This window comes from Ranitomeya variabilis, chromosome 3, assembly GCF_051348905.1.
Source record: "Ranitomeya variabilis isolate aRanVar5 chromosome 3, aRanVar5.hap1, whole genome shotgun sequence".
In the NCBI taxonomy this organism is placed as follows: domain Eukaryota; kingdom Metazoa; phylum Chordata; class Amphibia; order Anura; family Dendrobatidae; genus Ranitomeya; species Ranitomeya variabilis.
This window is the reverse complement of record NC_135234.1, coordinates 75336385-75358131: the sequence shown is the minus strand read 5'-3', so window position 1 is coordinate 75358131 and position 21747 is coordinate 75336385. Positions and strand designations below refer to the sequence as shown.

General features: G+C 42.1%; 1 protein-coding gene across 1 annotated transcript in view; it reads right to left on the bottom strand.

Moving 5' to 3' along the window:
• The window catches only part of GRPR (gastrin releasing peptide receptor), a 156987-nt gene extending 135970 nt beyond the window's left edge, over positions 1-21017 (bottom strand). Inside the window, exon 1 of the mRNA XM_077299415.1 lies at positions 20272-21017. Within this exon, the coding sequence (XP_077155530.1) occupies positions 20272-20684 (413 nt within the window). The 5' untranslated portion in view covers positions 20685-21017. The remainder of the gene's footprint in view (positions 1-20271) is intronic.
• Positions 21018-21747: the final 730 nt, after the last annotated feature.

Below are 21747 nucleotides of genomic sequence, written 5' to 3'. Positions count from 1 at the left end.
GTAGCATGAGATGGACTCTACAACCCACACAAGTGGCTCATGTAGTGCAGCTCATCCAGGATGGCACATCAATATGAGCTGTGGCAAGAAGGTTTGCTGTGTCTGTCAGCGTAGTGTCCAGAGGCTGGAGGCACTACCAGGAGACAAGCCAGTACACCAGGAGATGTGGAGGGGGCTGTAGGAGGGCAACAACCCAGCAACAGGACCGCTACCTCAGCCTCTGTGCAAGGAAGAACAGGAGGAGCACTGCCAGAGCCCTGCAAAATGACCTCCAGCAGGCCACAAATGTGCATGAGTCTGCACAAATGGTTAGAAACCGACTCCATGAGGATGGTCTAAGTGCCCAACGTCCACAGATGGGGTTGTGCTCACAGCCCAATACCATGCAGGATGCTTGGCATTTGCCACAGAACACCAGGATTGGCATATTTGCCACTGGCACCCTGTGGTCTTCACAGATGAAAGCAGGTTCACAATGAGCACATGTTACAGACATGACAGAGTCAGGAGACACCTTGGAGAGCGATCTGCTGCCTGCAACATCCTTCAGCATGACTGGTTTGGCAGTGGGTCAGTAATGGTGTGGTTTGGCATTTCTTTAGAGGGCCGCACAGCCCTCCATATGCTCGCCAGAGGTAGCCTGACTGCCATTAGGTACCGAGATGAGATACTCAGACCCTTTGTGAGACCATATGCTGGTGCGGTTGGCCCTGGGTTCCTCCTAATGCAGGACAATGCCAGACCTCATGTGGCTGGAGTGTGTCAGCAGTTACTGCAAGATGAAGGCATTGAAGCTATGGACTGGCCTGCCCATTCCCCAGACCTGAATCCGATTGAACACATCTGGGCCATCATGTCTCGCACCATCCACCAACATCATGTTGCACCACAGACTGTCCAGGAGTTGACGGATGCTTTAGTCAAGGTCTGGGAGGAGATCCCTCAGGAGAACATCCGCCACCTCATTAGGAGCATGCCCAGGCATTGTAGGGAGATCATACAGGCACGTGGAGGCCACACACACTACTGAGCATCATTTCCTTGTCTTAAGGCATTTCCATTTAAGTTGGATCAGCCTGTAACTTCATTTTTCACTTTGATTTTCAGCATCATTCCAACTCCAGACTTCCATGGGATATTAGTTGTGATTTACGTTGATCATTTATAGGTTTTATTGTTCTCAACACATTTCACTATGTAATGAATAAAGATTTACAACTGGAATATTTCATTCAGTGATATCTAGGATGTGGGATTTTAGTGTTCCCTTTATTTTTGAGCAGTGTATATTTATAGCAAGTGAAAAGTCCTCTTTAAATATTTCCTTAAAGTAAGGAAGAAAAGCGTAAACAATACTAGAACCAACATACAGTGGATTGTGAAAGTATTCACCCCTTTGGCATTTTTATTGTTTTACTACCTCTTAACCTGGAATTTCACTGGGTTTTTTTAAGGTTTGCATCAGTTCATGTAAAGAACATGCCTACAACTATGAACATTTGGTTTTCTTTTAATTGTGAAGCAAACAACAAATAAGACAAAAAAACTTCAGTGTGCATAACTCTTCAACACCTAAAGTCAGTAAAATGTTAAGTCTCCTTTTAACGCAATTGCAGCTGCATGTTGCTTTGGATAAGCCTCTGAGCTTTCCACCTCTGGCCACTGGGATTTTTGCTCATTTCAAAAGAATGGAGAGGTCTGTAATTTTTATCATAGGTACACTTCAACTGTGAGAGACAGAATGTTAAAAAAAAATCCAGAAAATCACATTGTATGATTTTTAAACAATTAAATTGCATTTTATTGCATGAAATAAGTATTTGATCACCTACCAACCAATAAGAATTCTGGCTCTCACGGATCTTTTACCTTTTCTTTAAGAAACCCTCCTACACTGCACTCATTACCTGTATTAATTGCACCTGTTGAATTCGTTACCTGTATAAAAGACACCTGTCCACACACTCAATCAATCATATTCCAAACTCTCCACCATGGCCAAGACGACAGAGCTGTCTAAGGACACCAGGGACAAAATTGTAGACCTGCACAAGGTTGGGTTTGCATGTCAAGGCCTGAAGTTCCCCAATGACCATCTGGATGATCCAGAGGAGGCATGGGAAAAGGTCATGTGGTCAGATGAGACCAAACTACAACTTTTTGGTATTAACTCCACTCAAAGTTTTGGAGGAAGAAGTAGAATGAGTACAACTCCAACTCCAAGAATACCGTCCCAATCGTGAAGCATGGTGGGGGAAACTTCCCTTAGTAAGAGCACTGAAGGTGGGTTGTGGCTGGGTCTTCCAGAATGACAATTACTAGAAACACTCAGCCAGGGCAACCAAGGAGTGTCTCCATAAGAAGCATTTCAAGGTCCTGGGGTGGCGTAGCCAGTCTCCAGGCACATGAACCCAGTAGAAGATCTTTGGAGACAGCTGAAACTCAAGGTTTACCAGCAACAGCCCTGAAACCTGAAAATATCTGGAGAAGATCTGTATGTAGGAGGGAGCCAAAATCCCTTCTGCAGTGTGTGCAAACTTGGTCAAGAACTACAGGAAACGTCTGACCTCTGTAACTGCCAACAAAGGTTTCTGTACCAAATATTAAGTTCTGTTTTTCTATTGTATCAAATACTTATTTCAAGCAAAAAAATGCAATTTAATTATTTAAAAATCATACAATGGGATTTTCTGGATTTTTTTTAAGATTCTGTGTCTCACAGTTAAAGTATACCTACGATAAAAATTACAGACCTCTCCATTTTTTGTTTATGGGAAAAGTTGCAAAATCGGCAGTGTATCAAATACTTATTTTTCTCACTGTACGTTGCCAACAACTATTGGATTTGCAAACACTATGGTGCATAGGTCTATAATACAAACTTGTGTTAGTTTTGCAGTTAAAATATATTCCTGTGGCTATTACAAATTTACTAAGATATACCATTCAATAAGAAAATTTATTTTTGCTTTTATAGCCATCAATGGATTTCTATCATAGTCTAAATATCTACTAGAAGAATTATCAAAGGAAAATATTAGCTCACGTATAGTGTATGCGCAAAATCACTTTGCACATATTGACAAGTGCATTATTCATTAGTTCACTTAGAACTGTTGCTAATCTATTTTAGCGTAAAATAGATTATTCTAAATGTCATCTTCGCTCAGCCTGTTCGTGTGTCTTTTGGAGATTGCTAAGCAATGGAAAAAGCTAATCAAATATACCGTAGTTCAGAGGTGGGCAATCTTGGTAAGGTAGAGGTCTACTGTGATCATACAGAAGGTAATTTACGAACTACTGTGATCTTGCTTCTCACCGGTGCAAAGGTCACAAACTACACAAAGTATTTATACAAGATGCTCACAAATGTGAAAGATAGTCACAAAAGTGATTGAAAAAATCATTTTTTTTTACAAACATAAAAATAATCCAATAAACCAAAATGATGAAATTACATGGTATATTTATACATTTTACATTTATTACACTAATTCAACAGGAAAATGAGTTATGAATATGACAGACAGTATAACCGAGGTTCTTCGTTCGTGAATTATTGAATAGCAATTAGTCCAACTATGTGTCTACAGCTATGTCTCCCGATTCCCCTATATACAGGAACGCTCGGGTAAGGATTCTTGCATCCACATAGGGAACTAAGGTTCTTCAAAATCATCAAGCAGAGACTTATCTGCCCACAGAACAAAAGAATCGAGTGATTCAATTCGTACTGCCAGATACAGATTACTTTGGTAGAGAGTGAGGAGTCCCCCCATTAAACATTATGAGGTCGTCTAGTCCTGCCAAAACCGGCGGGTTTGGCCGACTGTTAGCTATTGTGTATTGTGTATAAAGTAGTTGTCCCCTACTTTATTACTGATGACCTATCCTTGGGATAGGACATCAATGTCTGATCGGTTGGGGTCTGACCCCCAGCACCCCCAATGATCAGCTGTTCTCAGTGGCAGAGGCTGACGGTCAGAAATGCTCAATAAGGAAGCTGCTCCGTCTTCTGATAGGAGCGCATCCGCCTCCTATTCAAATCAATATGAGGCAGATATGTAGCACCCTGCCATGGCTACTATCAGAAGACGGAGCAGCTCCACAAGTGAGCATTTCCTGCTGGCAGCCACTACCACCGTCTAAGGGAACAGCTGATCAGTGGGGGTGTCGGGTGTCAGACCCCGACCAATCAAATATTAATGACCCGAGAATAGCTCACAAATGATAAAGTAGTGGACAACCTCTTTAAAACTTAAAAAGAAAAATTACTTATTATTTGAATTAAGTCTTTATGATAAATATATGGGTTGTGTTAGCATGTATCTCACTATCGTCAAAGATCAAATTTAGGAAGTAATTCCTAAGTGATAAAGTTGGAGGCCGATAGCACATAAACTACCACTGACAATTTCATCCCCTTTCTTGCATAATGACCTTTGTACATGCCATAGAGAAGAACATTCTGCCATAGAATTTAATGGTTTATTCCCAAATCTTGTGGTCTCATAATAATGTACACATATGTTTACTCATTTGCGACAATTTAACTCATTATTAAATCTGCCCCATTTTGAACATATGAAGGATGCTCTTCCAGGCTATATTTACTCTCCAGTTGCCATTGATTTTGTTTTGCTGTGGTTCCACTGCACCTGGTCGAGCAAGTGCTGTGAGTGCAGGCTCTCTGAGTTTGCTTCTATCATAGCTTTCCTCTGCCTTCAGGACTAACCTACAGTGCATTCTATGTTCAGAATATGCCCGATTCTTTTCTGCACTGCATGGTTCTGTACACTGTTCTGTCAGCCCAATTTTATCATCTACCATGTAGATCAACATAGCTGCCTGTGTGTTTTTCACATCATTGTTCTGTTAATTAATTTTAAGCAGAACTCAACAGTCCTCAACTCCATTCTTCTCTTCCTATACAACACAGCTTGTAATAACCAGACCAGACACAACAGAGCTGATGCAGGGAGGAATGAGCTATGTTTGATGCTTACTGCAAAAACAGTGATGTGAAACTGCAAATGCTGCTCTGTTGATGCATATGACAGAAGATAATTCTCTACTATATGCATCAACAAAGCAGCATTTACTGTTTTGCATCATAAATCTGTCAGAAGCAGGCAACAAAAAAAGCTTAGCCCTGCTTCGCTCATAGTAACATAGTAACATAGTTAGTAAGGCCGAAAAAAGACATTTGTCCATCCAGTTCAGCCTATATTCCATCATAATAAATCCCCAGATCTATGTCCTTCTACAGAACCTAATAATTGTATGATACAATGTTGTTCTGCTGCAGGAAGACATCCAGGCCTCTCTTGAACCCCTCGACTGAGTTCGCCATCACCACCTCCTCAGGCAAGCAATTCCAGATTCTCACTGCCCTAACAGTAAAGAATCCTCTTCTATGTTGGTGGAAAAACCTTCTCTCCTCCAGACGCAAAAAATGCCCCCTTGTGCCCGTCACCTTCCTTGGTATAAACAGATCCTCAGCGAGATATTTGTATTGTCCCCTTATATACTTATACATGGTTATTAGATCGCCCCTCAGTCGTCTTTTTTCTAGACTAAATAATCCTAATTTCGCTAATCTATCTGGGTATTGTAGTTCTCCCCTTTATTAATTTTGTTGCCCTCCTTTGTACTCTCTCTAGTTCCATTATATCCTTCCTGAGCACCGGTGCCCAAAACTGGACACAGTACTCCATGTGCGGTCTAACTAGGGATTTGTACAGAGGCAGTATAATGCTCTCATCATGTGTATCCAGACCTCTTTTAATGCACCCCATGATTCTGTTTGCCTTGGCAGCTGCTGCCTGGCACTGGCTGCTCCAGGTAAGTTTATTATTAGCTAGGATCCCCAAGTCCTTCTCCCTGTCAGATTTACCCAGTGGTTTCCCGTTCAGTGTGTAATGGTGATATTGATTCCTTCTTCCCATGTGTATAACCTTACATTTATCATTGTTAAACCTCATCTGCTACCTTTCAGCCCAAGTTTCCAACTTATCCAGATCCATCTGTAGCAGAATACTATCTTCTCTTGTATTAACTGCTTTACATAGTTTTGTATCATCTGCAAATATCAATATTTTACTGTGTAAACCTTCTACCAGATCATTAATGAATATGTTGAAGAGAACAGGTCCCAATACCGACCCCTGCGGTACCCCACTGGTCACAGCGACCCAGTTAGAGACTATACCATTTATAACCACCCTCTGCTTTCTATCACTAAGCCAGTTACTAATCCATTTACACACATTTTCCCCCAGACCCAGCATTCTCATTTTGTGTACCAACCTCTTGTGCGGCACGGTATCAAACGCTTTGGAAAAATCGAGATATACCACGTCCAATGACTCACCGTGGTCCAGCCTATAGCTTACCTCTTCATAAAAACTGATTAGATTGGTTTGACAGGAGCGATTTCTCATAAACCCATGCTGATATGGAGTTAAACAGTTATTCTCATTGAGATAATCCAGAATAACATCCTTCAGAAACCCTTCAAATATTTTACCAACAGTAGAGGTTAGACTTACTGGCCTATAATTTCCATCCATCCATCCATCCATCCAATCATGCAGTTCCTAGTAATTACAAGCTCCGTTGCGCAGACAGAGCACAATGGAGTGCAGGTCTGTTGATTTCTGTTGAAAACCAGCTAACAGATCAATGATGTAAAAACACACATGCAACTACGTTCATGAATTGGTAGATAAAATCCTTTAGTCAGGGTTGTGTGCCAAACCATACAGTGTACAGAAGAATAGAATGTATTCTAAATATAGGGGCCTCAATTCATCAAGGCAGGTGATTTTTTTTTTTGCCAGTCTAGATGATGGTTAATGGTGGAGTCAGATACTTCTTGAATCTAGAATATCTTATGGGTGGTTTGTGCTATATATGTCACACCTGAAATCCTACTCCAATCCCAGGAGTAAGATTTCTGGTGGGGTGCACACCACTCATCATACACTGCAGATTCATGAAGAGACATGCGCCTCACTCCAGCACGGATTTTGAATTAGATAAGTTAGCCAAAAGTTGCAAAATGTATACAAAACTCCAAGTTGGGCCGAATCTTGTACAATTTTCCAAGCATTTTATGCCAGAATTCTAGTGAAATTGCTCTGATGAATTGAGGCCAGAGTGTCTAATTTCTATTAGTCTTACCATTTTCAAATTTAGTGCAATTTTAGACTGCCTGGACTAAATTTATATAAAGAAAACGTCTGCACACTTCTGCACATAATTGTTTTTATTTGCTTCCCAAATGAAAACATAGATAGATATAAGCAAGAAAATTCAGCAGCACTCTGTAAGTGTGTATGTTCGGGTACATGGGGTTTGGCTGAACATTAAAAAGTTTGATTCGGGTACCGTTACGTTACGCAAACTCAAACCTCAATCCGGACCCCATTCAAATGAATGGGAGCCCTAACCCTTGGTGTTTCCCACACTGTCATCTATGTAACAGAGAGGGAAACACCAGCTCTTATCGTCGGTAAGTTCGTTACCTCTGATTAGAGCTCTGCGGTTCCCACGCTGTCACACAGATGACAGCATGTGAGCCAGCACTATGACCAGCGGTAAAAAGGTTACTGCCAGTCATATGCGTCGGATGATGAGAGTACTACTCTCATCACTGTACAACTGGTCTTGCTGATAGCGGCGAAAGCAGACGTACGATGATGAGACTATTCACTACCCGATGCTTGTGCAATAAATAAATAAAATTTAAAAATGGTGTGATAACCAGCACAGGTAAAGCTGACAGCTGCTCAGTGTGTTCCAGCTGGAGGGGACAGAGGTCACATCACTGATGTGACCGCTCTCCAAATCATTCAGATCATCGTTGGACATAGGCATTCATGGATTATCGTCGGAAAGGCGAGTATAACTTTGCTTTTTTATTTTAATTTTTGGTGAACACATGGGTAAAAGAGGGTCATAGAGTTTTTATTTCAAATAAAGGAGCCTGTGTATTTATTTCAATTAAAGGACTTTAGTCTGTCTCTGTCTTTATTACATTTGACTATGAGATTATTAATGGGGGTGTGTTATAGGCGCCTATCCATTACTAACTTGATGTTAGCGGCCATAAAACAGCTGACAATAACCCCACAACTATGACCCCACTTGCCACCACAGCAGGGCAAGCAGGACGAGCCAGGCAAAGCATCAGAATTGGTGCATTGTTATGGTTCTCAATGGCAAGAGAACATAGCCCAGCAAACATACGAACTAGCTCTTGGAAGGATGGAAACTAAACTGACCATGAACTAAACCTGCCGCACAACTAACAGTAGCCGGGTAGCGTAGCCTGCGTTTTATCCCTAGACGCCCAGCGCCGGCCGGAGGACTAACTAATCCTGGCAGAGGAAAATATAGTCCTGGCTCACCTCTAGAGAAATTTCCCCGAAAGGCAGACAGAGGCCCCCACAAATATTGGCGGTGATTTTAGATGAAATGACAAACGTAGTATGAAAATAGGTTTAGCAAAATTGAGGTCCGCTTACTAGATAGCAGGAAGACAGAAAGGGCACTTTCATGGTCAGCTGAAAACCCTATCAAAATACCATCCTGAAATTACTTTAAGACTCTAGTATTAACTCATAACATCAGAGTGGCAATTTCAGATCACAAGAGCTTTCCAGACACAGAAACGAAACTACAGCTGTGAACTGGAACAAAATGCAAAAACAAACAAGGACTAAGTCCAACTTAGCTGGGAGTTGTCTAGCAGCAGGAACATGCACAGAAAGGCTTCTGATTACAATGTTGACCGGCATGGAAGTGACAGAGGAGCAAGGCTAAATAGCGACTCCCACATCCTGATGGAAACAGGTGAACAGAGAGGATGATGCACACCAGTTAAATTCCACCAGTGGCCACCGGGGGAGCCCAAAATCCAATTTCACAACAGTACCCCCCCCTCAAGGAGGGGGCACCGAACCCTCACCAGAACCACCAGGGCGATCAGGATGAGCCCTATGAAAGGCACGGACCAAATCGGAGGCATGAACATCAGAGGCAGTCACCCAAGAATTATCCTCCTGACCGTATCCCTTCCATTTGACCAGATACTGGAGTTTCCGTCTGGAAACACGGGAGTCCAAGATTTTTTCCACAACGTACTCCAACTCGCCCTCAACCAACACCGGAGCAGGAGGCTCAACGGAAGGCACAACCGGTACCTCATACCTGCGCAATAATGACCGATGAAAAACATTATGAATAGAAAAAGATGCAGGGAGGTCCAAACGGAAGGACACAGGGTTAAGAATCTCCAATATCTTGTACGGGCCGATGAACCGAGGCTTAAACTTGGGAGAAGAAACCCTCATAGGTACAAAACGAGAAGACAACCACACCAAGTCCCCAACACAAAGCCGAGGACCAACCCGACGCCGGCGGTTGGCAAAAAGCTGAGTCTTCTCCTGGGACAACTTCAAATTGTCCACTACCTGCCCCCAAATCTGATGCAACCTCTCCACCACAGCATCCACTCCAGGACAATCCGAAGATTCCACCTGACCAGAAGAAAATCGAGGATGAAACCCCGAATTACAGAAAAAGGGAGACACCAAGGTGGCAGAACTGGCCCGATTATTGAGGGCAAACTCCGCTAAAGGCAAAAAGGCAACCCAATCATCCTGATCTGCAGACACAAAACACCTCAAATATGTCTCCAAGGTCTGATTCGTCCGCTCGGTCTGGCCATTAGTCTGAGGATGGAAAGCAGACGAGAAAGACAAATCTATGCCCATCCTAGCACAGAATGCTCGCCAAAATCTAGACACGAAATGGGTACCTCTGTCAGAAACGATATTCTCCGGAATACCATGCAAACGGACCACATTTTGAAAAAACAGAGGAACCAACTCGGAAGAAGAAGGCAACTTAGGCAGGGGAACCAAATGGACCATCTTAGAGAAACGATCACACACCACCCAGATGACAGACATCTTCTGAGAAACAGGAAGATCCGAAATAAAATCCATCGAGATGTGCGTCCAGGGCCTCTTCGGGATAGGCAAAGGCAACAACAATCCACTAGCCCGAGAACAACAAGGCTTGGCCCGAGCACAAACGTCACAAGACTGCACGAAGCCTCGCACATCTCGAGACAGGGAAGGCCACCAGAAGGACCTTGCCACCAAATCCCTGGTACCAAAGATTCCAGAATGACCTGCCAACGCAGAAGAATGAACCTCAGAAATGACTTTACTGGTCCAATCATCAGGAACAAACAGTCTACCAGGTGGGCAACGATCAGGTCTATCCGCCTGAAACTCCTGCAAGGCCCGCCGCAGGTCTGGAGAAACGGCAGACAATATCACTCCATCCTTAAGGATACCTGTAGGTTCAGAATTACCAGGGGAGTCAGGCTCAAAACTCCTAGAAAGGGCATCCGCCTTAACATTCTTAGAACCCGGCAGGTAGGACACCACAAAATTAAACCGAGAGAAAAACAACGACCAGCGCGCCTGTCTAGGATTCAGGCGTCTGGCGGACTCAAGATAAATTAGATTTTTGTGGTCAGTCAATACCACCACCTGATGTCTAGCCCCCTCAAGCCAATGACGCCACTCCTCAAAAGCCCACTTCATGGCCAAAAGCTCCCGATTCCCAACATCATAATTCCGCTCGGCGGGCGAAAATTTACGCGAGAAAAAAGCACAAGGTCTCATCACGGAGCAATCGGAACTTCTCTGCGACAAAACCGCCCCAGCTCCGATTTCAGAAGCGTCGACCTCAACCTGAAAAGGAAGAGCAACATCAGGCTGACGCAACACAGGGGCGGAAGAAAAGCGGCGCTTAAGCTCCCGAAAGGCCTCCACAGCAGCAGGGGACCAATCAGCAACATCAGCACCCTTCTTAGTCAAATCAGTCAATGGTTTAACAACATCAGAAAAACCAGCAATAAATCGACGATAAAAGTTAGCAAAGCCCAAAAATTTCTGAAGACTCTTAAGAGAAGAGGGTTGCGTCCAATCACAAATAGCCTGAACCTTGACAGGATCCATCTCGATGGAAGAGGGGGAAAAAATATATCCCAAAAAGGAAATCTTTTGAACCCCAAAAACGCACTTAGAACCCTTCACACACAAGGAATTAGACCGCAAAACCTGAAAAACCCTCCTGACCTGCTGGACATGAGAGTCCCAGTCATCCGAAAAAATCAAAATATCATCCAGATACACAATCATAAATTTATCCAAATAATCACGGAAAATGTCATGCATAAAGGACTGAAAGACTGAAGGGGCATTTGAAAGACCAAAAGGCATCACCAAATACTCAAAGTGGCCCTCGGGCGTATTAAATGCGGTTTTCCACTCATCCCCCTGCTTAATTCGCACCAAATTATACGCCCCACGAAGATCTATCTTAGAGAACCACTTGGCCCCCTTTATGCGAGCAAACAAATCAGTCAGCAGTGGCAACGGATATTGATATTTAACCGTGATTTTATTCAAAAGCCGATAATCAATGCACGGCCTCAAAGAGCCATCTTTCTTAGCCACAAAGAAAAAACCGGCTCCTAAGGGAGATGACGAAGGACGAATATGTCCCTTTTCCAAGGACTCCTTTATATATTCTCGCATAGCAGCATGTTCAGGCACAGACAGATTAAATAAACGACCCTTAGGGTATTTATTACCCGGAATCAAATCTATGGCACAATCGCACTCCCGGTGCGGAGGTAATGAACCAAGCTTAGGTTCTTCAAAAACGTCACGATATTCAGTCAAGAATTCAGGAATCTCAGAGGGAATAGATGATAAAATGGAAACCACAGGTACGTCCCCATGCGTCCCCTTACATCCCCAGCTTAACACAGACATAGCTTTCCAGTCAAAGACTGGGTTATGAGATTGCAGCCATGGCAATCCAAGCACCAACACATCATGTAGGTTATACAGCACAAGAAAGCGAATAATCTCCTGGTGATCCGGATTAATCCGCATAGTTACTTGTGTCCAGTATTGTGGTTTATTGCTAGCCAATGGGGTGGAGTCAATCCCCTTCAGGGGTATAGGAGTTTCAAGAGGCTCCAAATCATACCCACAGCGTTTGGCAAAGGACCAATCCATAAGACTCAAAGCGGCGCCAGAGTCGACATAGGCATCCGCGGTAATAGATGATAAAGAACAAATCAGGGTCACAGATAGAATAAACTTAGACTGTAAAGTGCCAATTGAAACAGACTTATCAAGCTTTTTAGTACGCTTAGAGCATGCTGATATAACATGAGTTGAATCACCGCAATAGAAGCACAACCCATTTTTTCGTCTAAAATTCTGCCGTTCACTTCTGGACAGAATTCTATCACATTGCATATTCTCTGGCGTCTTCTCAGTAGACACCGCCAAATGGTGCACAGGTTTGCGCTCCCGCAGATGCCTATCGATCTGGATAGCCATTGTCATGGACTCATTCAGACCCGCAGGCACAGGGAACCCCACCATAACATCCTTAATGGCATCAGAGAGACCCTCTCTGAAATTCGCCGCCAGGGCGCACTCATTCCACTGAGTAAGCACAGCCCATTTACGGAATTTCTGGCAGTATATTTCAGCTTCGTCTTGCCCCTGAGATAGGGACATCAAGGCCTTTTCCGCCTGAAGTTCTAACTGAGGTTCCTCATAAAGCAACCCCAAGGCCAGAAAAAACGCATCCACATTGAGCAACGCAGGATCCCCTGGAGCCAATGCAAAAGCCCAATCCTGAGGGTCGCCCCGGAGCAAAGAAATCACAATCCTGACCTGCTGAGCAGGATCTCCAGCAGAGCGAGATTTCAGGGACAAAAACAACTTGCAATTATTTTTGAAATTTTGAAAGCAAGATCTATTCCCCGAGAAAAATTCAGGCAAAGGAATTCTAGGTTCAGATATAGGAACATGAACAACAAAATCTTGTAAGTTTTGAACTTTCGTGGTGAGATTATTCAAACCTGCAGCTAAACTCTGAATATCCATTTTAAACAGGTGAACACAGAGCCATTCCAGGATTAGAAGGAGAGAGAGAGAGAAAGGCTGCAATATAGGCAGACTTGCAAGAGATTCAATTACAAGCACACTCAGAACTGAGAAAAAAAAAAAAAAAAAAAAAAATCTTCAGCAGACTTCTCTTTTCTCTCCTTTCTCTGTCAATTAATTTAACCCTTTTAGGCTGGTCAAACTGTTATGGTTCTCAATGGCAAGAGAACATAGCCCAGCAAACATACGAACTAGCTCTTGGAAGGATGGAAACTAAACTGACCATGAACTAAACCTGCCGCACAACTAACAGTAGCCGGGTAGCGTAGCCTGCGTTTTATCCCTAGACGCCCAGCGCCGGCCGGAGGACTAACTAATCCTGGCAGAGGAAAATATAGTCCTGGCTCACCTCTAGAGAAATTTCCCCGAAAGGCAGACAGAGGCCCCCACAAATATTGGCGGTGATTTTAGATGAAATGACAAACGTAGTATGAAAATAGGTTTAGCAAAATTGAGGTCCGCTTACTAGATAGCAGGAAGACAGAAAGGGCACTTTCATGGTCAGCTGAAAACCCTATCAAAATACCATCCTGAAATTACTTTAAGACTCTAGTATTAACTCATAACATCAGAGTGGCAATTTCAGATCACAAGAGCTTTCCAGACACAGAAACGAAACTACAGCTGTGAACTGGAACAAAATGCAAAAACAAACAAGGACTAAGTCCAACTTAGCTGGGAGTTGTCTAGCAGCAGGAACATGCACAGAAAGGCTTCTGATTACAATGTTGACCGGCATGAAAGTGACAGAGGAGCAAGGCTAAATAGCGACTCCCACATCCTGATGGAAACAGGTGAACAGAGAGGATGATGCACACCAGTTCAATTCCACCAGTGGCCACCGGGGGAGCCCAAAATCCAATTTCACAACAGTGCATAAAATGGATGCGCCTTTTCTGGGGTGGCTGCAAACTGCTATTTTTAGGCTGGAGAGGGACAAGATCCTTGGCTTCTTCCCAGTCTGAGAATGCCAGCCCCCATCTGTCCATTTTAGCTTGGCTGGTGATCAAAAATGGGGAGGACCTGACACTTTTTTTTTACTATTTATTTAAATAATTTTAAAAAAAGGTGTTGGGATCCCTCTATTTTTAATAACCAGCCAAGACAAAGCTCACAGCTAAGGGTTGCAACCTGCAGCTGTTGGTTTTGCCTGTGCTGGTTATCAACAATAAACAAGAAAAAAAAAACACGTCTTTTTTTTTTTAACACAGTGTGCGTCGGACAATTACAGCGATGCCAATGCTTGACATTGCTGTGATTGAGCCAGAAGTGCCCACACAGTAAAGCTTGTTTCAACAAGCTTTGTTTTGGGCTACAGAACCCACACAGTAACACGGACTTTCTGCAGACGTCTGTGTTTGGGGTCCGTGCACGGACACTAGGTGTTCAGTACGGACCCTGAACTTTACAGTTTGGGTTTGCCCATCCCTAAAATGAATGTATTATTAATGAAATGACAATATTTTTTTTGATCTTCATACACAGTCTATTCATATTTTAATGCACTTCATATGCGAAGTTTGTTTGTAATTTTTGTATATTCACTAATTGTTATTACAATTGATATACCTATATATGTATCACTTGTATACTATTGCCCTGCTTGAGAAAATTCCACACTTGGAATGACTATCATAATGGTCAATAAACCATTCGCATTTTTTGACCTTGGAATGCTGCATCCATTCTTCTGGGCGTTAGATAGATACAAGGACTGATATATTTTACCTAGATAGATAGATAGATAGATAAATAGATAAGATAGAATTTCAAATTGAAAGGCAGCACCAATCTATTAGAGTACTGGCGCAAGCCTCAAGGTCTGGCCCACTATCCATACAAAATAAAAAAGGCAGCATTCCTTTTTCAAAAATGTACACAACATCTCAGCTCTGGCAATCAGCCTTTTTCTAGTTTGCATTTCGCATACATACTGTTGCTACAGAAGTAGCCATTGACTAAGAAATATATCATGATGCATAAAAGTTATTTGGATGCAGAAAAGTGACTTGACATCTAACAAATACAATGACTTTTGTTCTGCAAGTAAATGCGTTAAAGTCTAACTGGAAGTGTGGTTGCAGGGAGAAAATGAAGTTATATTCTCCCTGCAGCCGCTCTCTTCTAGTCATAGGGGCAGTGCCAGAGCACTGTGAGCAGTCAGCGGTCACTATACCTTGATTGAGCGAGCTGTAATTACTCCCTCTGCTCCTTAATGACATCTTGTTCTGCACACAAACGCTGCACATATACGCTAAAGTGCAGGCTGTCAGTCAAGGAGCTGCGGGAGTGATGACAGTGCACTTACTGCGTAGTGAGTGCTGACTGTTCACTACCTAGGCACCATCCCGATGACTTAGAGCAAGTGGCTGCAGGGAAAATAACTTCATTTTCTCCCTGCAGCAGTGTTAAAAGTTGACTTTATGCATCGTTCGTCATATATTTCTTGTGTGTTACTTTACAAAAGGGTATATCTGCAGGCGACTTAGTTACTGGGTATATCAAGAAGAAGTTGTTATCACCTACTCACAGCATACCGTTTAGATCAGTTGGGTCCAACTGCTGAGACCACTACAATCACCCAATGGACCCCATTAAGGATACGCACAGCTGCTCTATTCATTCTCTATGGGACTGCATGATACCGCAAATCACTGTTTTTGGCTATGTTTGTGGATGGGAGATAAATTCTTCCTACCAGAATATTCCTTTAAGCCTCTAAAGCATCAATTATTTACACTGAATTTGTAACCAACAACATAGTAACTTGTATAAATGAGCTTTGAGCTGCGACCTACAGGGCACATGCAATGGGACTATCCTCAGCTCTGTCATTAATCTTACTGTCTCTCGGCAGGATCCAGTAGGCTTACCCGCATTAATTGAGCATCAGAATCACAAACTATGAACATATAAGGAATGGAGACATACAGATGTGCAGTATATCAGTCTAGGCAATACAACAGGGAAACGGATATCAGAGGATTTGTGAAAAGTGTCATTGTACAAGGCAGCCATCTAAGAGTAATGGGGAATTTAGAATGACCGGTGACTTCATTTCTCAGCTACTGGTGTCAGTGCAATGTACAAATATGCTTAAAAAGCTAAATGAGTCTGTGCTTGTCAGATACTATACGGTGCACCCGGCGTTATGTATAACCTGTCACACGGCTGTACTGCTGCACATATTTCAGGATTAATCCCATAGGTTTAGTGCATTGGAATGAAGCCACTTTTCCTCTGCATCATCCTAATGCTTTGGGACATGATATCCGGCTGCAGGTGATCTTTTCAATATGTTCCCATTCCTTTAGTGACCCAGGCTTTTATTGCTAGAGAATGAGACTATCTTGTGACAACTCTTGGTGCAGAAACTTGAATGATGTCTTATAATGGCCCATTATCCCAAACCAGGTGTTTTGGAGACACAAGGAACATGATTGGACTGAATAATGAGCCGTGCGCAGCAATCTGCAGCTCCTGACTGTGCATTACGTTACTATGTCTGATAAGACGGTATTAGATAGAAAGGTAAGTAACTCGCTACAGCGAACACATGGAGGATGATGAGGGGCACGGAGCTCGGACCACACTCTGCACTGGGCTCGTGATCATTTCCCGCACCTTATACCATACAAATATTTATCAAACACAGTCCATTTATTCTACACTCATGTCACAAGATAACTATCAAATTAAGAAAGGGACACTTTAAATGACGAACGCGTAAGGATTTTGGGTCCTTCCCACGATTACGAGTTTTTTATGTTTAGAAATGTTGGACTATATAAACTATTTTGTGATATTAAGGTTCAAAAAGCGGGAAATGTATAATATATTTCCTACAGTATAACAATACGTGTATCATATACTGAATAATATCACAAGGAACCTAAATGGAGGGATTACCCAATAGAAGGGAAACAGGCTATTATTAGACAGAATGTGCATGAGGCAGTATGCTATTCCTGCAAACTATATAAGTGCTGTATTTTATTCCTGGTGATAGGTATACTATATGCGTGCAGTATTTTATTCCTGGTGGCAGGTATACTATATGAGGGCAGTATTTTATTCCTGGTGGTAGGTATAATATATGAGGGCAGTATTTTATTCCTGGTGGCAGGTATAATATATGAGGGCAGTATTTTATTCCTGGTGATAGGTATACTATATGCGTGCAGTATTTTATTCCTGGTGGCAGGTATACTATATGAGGGCAGTATTTTATTCCTGGTGGTAGGTATAATATATGAGGGCAGTATTTTATTCCTGGTGGTAGGTATAATATATGAGGGCAGTATTTTATTCCTGGTGGCAGGTATAATATATGAGGGCAGTATTTTATTCCTGGTGGCAGGTATACTATATGAGGGCAGTATTTTATTCCTGGCGGCAGGTATACTATATGAGTGCAGTATTTTATTCCTGGCGGCAGGTATACTATATGAGTGCAGTATTTTATTCCTGGTGGTAGGTATATACTATATGAGTGCAGTATTTTATTCCTGGTGATAGGTATACTATATGCGTGCAGTATTTTATTCCTGGCGGCAGGTATACTATATGAGTGCAGTATTTTATTCCTGGTGGTAGGTATATACTATATGAGTGCAGTATTTTATTCCTGGTGATAGGTATACTATATGCGTGCAGTATTTTATTCCTGGTGGCAGGTATACTATATGAGGGCAGTATTTTATTCCTGGTGGTAGGTATATACTATATGAGTGCAGTATTTTATTCCTGGCGGCAGGTATACTATATGAGTGCAGTATTTTATTCCTGGCGGCAGGTATACTATATGAGTGCAGTATTTTATTCCTGGTGGTAGGTATACTATATGAGTGCAGTATTTTATTCCTGGCGGGAGGTATAATATATAGTGCCTTGCGAAAGTATTCGGCTCCTTGGAACTTTTCCACCTTTTCCCACATATCATGCTTCAAACATAAAGATACCAAATGTAAATTTTTGGTGAAGAATCAACAGCAAGTGGAAGACAATTGTGAAGTTGAACGAAATTTATTGGTTATTTTACATTTTTGTGGAAATTCAAAAACTGAAAAGTGGGGCGTGCAATATTATTCGGCCCCTTTACTTAATACTTTGTTGCGCCACCTTTTTCTGCGATTACAGCTGCAAGTCGCTTGGGGTATGTCTCTATCAGTTTTGTACATCGAGAGACTGAAATTCTTGCCCATTCTTCCTCGGCAAACAGCTCGAGCTCAGTGAGGTTTGATGGAGATCGTTTGTGAACAGTAGTTTTCAGCTCTTTCCACAGATTCTCGATTGGATTGAGGTCTGGACTTTGACTTGGATATTCTAACACCTGGATACGTTTATTTGTGAACCATTCCATTGTAGATTTTGCTTTATGTTTGGGATCATTGTCTTTTTGGAAGACAAATCTCTGTCCCAGTCTTATGTCTTTTGCAGACTCCAACAGGTGTTCTTCAAGAATGGTCCTGTATTTGTCTCCATCCATCTTCCCATCAATTTTAACCATCTTTCCTGTCTCTGCTGAAGAAAAGCAGGCCCAAACCATGATTCTGCCACCACCATGTTTGACAGTGGGGATGGTGTGTTCAGGATGATGAGCTATTTTGCCTTTACGCCAAACATATCATTTGGCATTGTTGCCAAAAAAGTTTGATTTTGGTTTCATCTGACCAGAGCACCTTCTTCCACATGTTTGGTGTGTCTCCCAGGTGGCTTGTTGCAAACTTTAAACGACACTTTTTATGGATATCTTTGAGAAATGGCTTTCTTCTTGCCATTCTTCCATAAAGGCCAGATTTGTGCAGTTTATGACTGATTGTTGTCCTATGGACAGACTGTCCCACCTCAGCTGTAGATCTCTGCAGTTCATCCAGAGTGATCATGAACCTCTTGGCTGCATCTCTGATCAGTCTTCTCCTTGTTTGAGATGAAAGTTTAGAGGGACGGCCTGGTCTTGGTAGATTTGCAGTGGTATGATACTCCTTCCATTTCTATATAATCGCTTGCACAGTGCTCCTTGGGATGTTTAAAGTTTTGGAAATAATTTTGCATCCAAATCCAGCTTTAAACTTCTCCACAACAGTATCACGGACCTGCTTGTTGTGTTCCGTGGTCTTCATGGTGATCTCTGTGCTTCAAACAGAACCCTGAGACTATCACAGAGCAGGTGCATTTATACGGAGACTTGATTGCACACAGGTGGATTATATTTATCATCATTAGGCATTTAGGGCAACATTGGATCATTCAGAGATCCACAATGAACTTCTGGAGTGAGTTTGCTGCACTGAAAGTAAAGGGGCCGAATAATATTGCACGCCCCACTTTTCAGTTTTTGAATTTATATAAAAATTTTAAATAACCAATACATTTTGTTCAACTTCACAACTGTGTTCCACTTGTTGATTCATCACCAAAAATTTACATTTGGTATCTTTATGTTTGAAGCATGGTATGTGGGAAAAGGTTGAAAAGTTCCAGTGAGCAGAATACTTTTGTAAGTCACTGTATGAGTGCAGTATTTTATTCCTGGTGGTAGGTATACTATATGAGTGCAGTATTTTATTCCTGGCGATAGGTATACTATATGAGTGCAGTATTTTATTCCTGGTGGTAGGTATACTATATGAGTGCAGTATTTAATGCCTGAATAATGTGAATTTTTCATGAAAATCATCATGTACTTTATTCTCTTTCAATAAAATATTGTATCACTCAATACAGTAGTAAATTGTTATTTCTTGAACACCTGAGAATTTTGACAGTTAACTCTAATATCCATCTTGTGCATGTTGCACTCAGGTGAGATGGAGGAATTTGTCACAGTCGGCTTGTAAATATTACATTTATTTGCATTTAGCTTGTGAATTTTGTGGTCCTCTTTGATTTTTCATCAAACATAAACCAGTTTTAGCAAAATTATGGAGACAAATATTGATTTTTGCCCTTCCCCTCACTCACCATCTCTAGACTGAGACTATCCTGACATACAAAATCCCCCTTCTTATCTTCCTGAACTGAGATTTTACGTTTAACTGCAGTTACACTCGAAATGTTCAGAATCTGAGGTTAGCTAAAATGTATTATATGTGTTTTGTTATTGTTATATTTATTAAATAGAGAAATAATAATAATAATAATAATAATAATAATAATTACATGTAAATATTAACAGATGTTCCAAAGAAAAGAAAGCCCGTGGCCTCCATACCTGTCAGCTGAGAGGGCAGTCAGGGTGAACACTGATACTCCCACAGATGTAAGCTGTATGAAGGGGATGAGCTTGCAGCCCACCCTGCCAAACAACCACTTATCTGCCAGGTACCTGCTGGCATCCACCGGGGCACAAGTGACCAGCAAGAGAAGATCTCCCAAAGCCAGGCTGGAGATGAACAGATTGGGGACATTTCTCATGGATTTTACAGTGCAGAAAATCTTGATTAAAGTCACATTCCCCACAAGTCCTACAAGAATAATGAGTCCATAAACAGGAGCGATGGCGTACGTCACCCCAGGGTAGAACCAGTCTTCTGTAGAGTGGTTGGAGCTCTGATTTAGGCAGGAGCTGGTGAGGGCCAAGTTATCCCCTTCAAAGTCCAGCAGCAGGCAGTTTTCTGGGCTCATTGTCAGGCTGCAGGTATTTTCTGTTACATTCACTGTCAGCCCATTAAGTCTTCACATGCTGAGGGGAATATTCACATTTTAGAGGTCATCACTTTTTTTTGTGGGGTTTTGATCCCTTATTGCTTCATTGGTCCTGCATGATCCTTTAAGACTTCCAAACTCCTCAAAATATAAGCCAAAGTAGCTGGTAGATCAGATTGCACATACCTTGACTCCACTCTGAATGATGATGCACTGTAGAAAGAATTCAGAGGAGCTCCCTGAAGACTTGTGTCACTTTACAAAGGAAGAAATCCTGAGTCCACCTGCTTGCACTACTATAAAGCAATGTAATGTGGCAATGTGTGCAAGTGCTGCTGTGTCCTCTGCATCTGGGCTATGTGCAGAGAGATGACAGGCTCCCCCTACTGGGCAAACTGGGCACTGCTGCTGAGAATACATCCAGCAAAGCCCCTTTTTTCCTGTTTGCTTTCTACAAGGATTGTGGTGCTCTGCATCCATAGGACCAGTCAGTTGCCAAGGGACTATGATGCAAGCAGACAGTGACTAGTGATCATCTAAAACGCAGTCAAAATAATGATATTACACTTGTATGTATGCAGACACTGAACTGTAAAATACAGTGCACGATCTCAAGGTGTAAATTCAATCAGGGTTACATTTCTGTACATCGAACAACTCTTTGCTATAGAATTTAACCAATCATGATCTCAGTTTTAAATTTAGAATTTTTATTAAAAATAGTTTAACCAATGATACCCCATAATTGGTAAATAATAGAAAATTCTGCATTAGAGGATGGTTCTAGACTATGGAGAAACGTTACTGCTTAGATCCCACTAAGAAGCCTCTCATACATCCAAATAAGAGTTTATACTTTGCACTGATGAGGGGAAACACCCTGAAACACATGTCTGCATATTGAGATTCTGGTTTGGCTTATATCTTAAGTCATAAGACAAAGCTCATTAAATGGTCGTTACTGACTGTTAGGATTGCTACTTCCAGTAGGTGGCGCTAGAGTTCTAGTCCTCTACCTCTCTTCAGGGGCAATCTGCATATT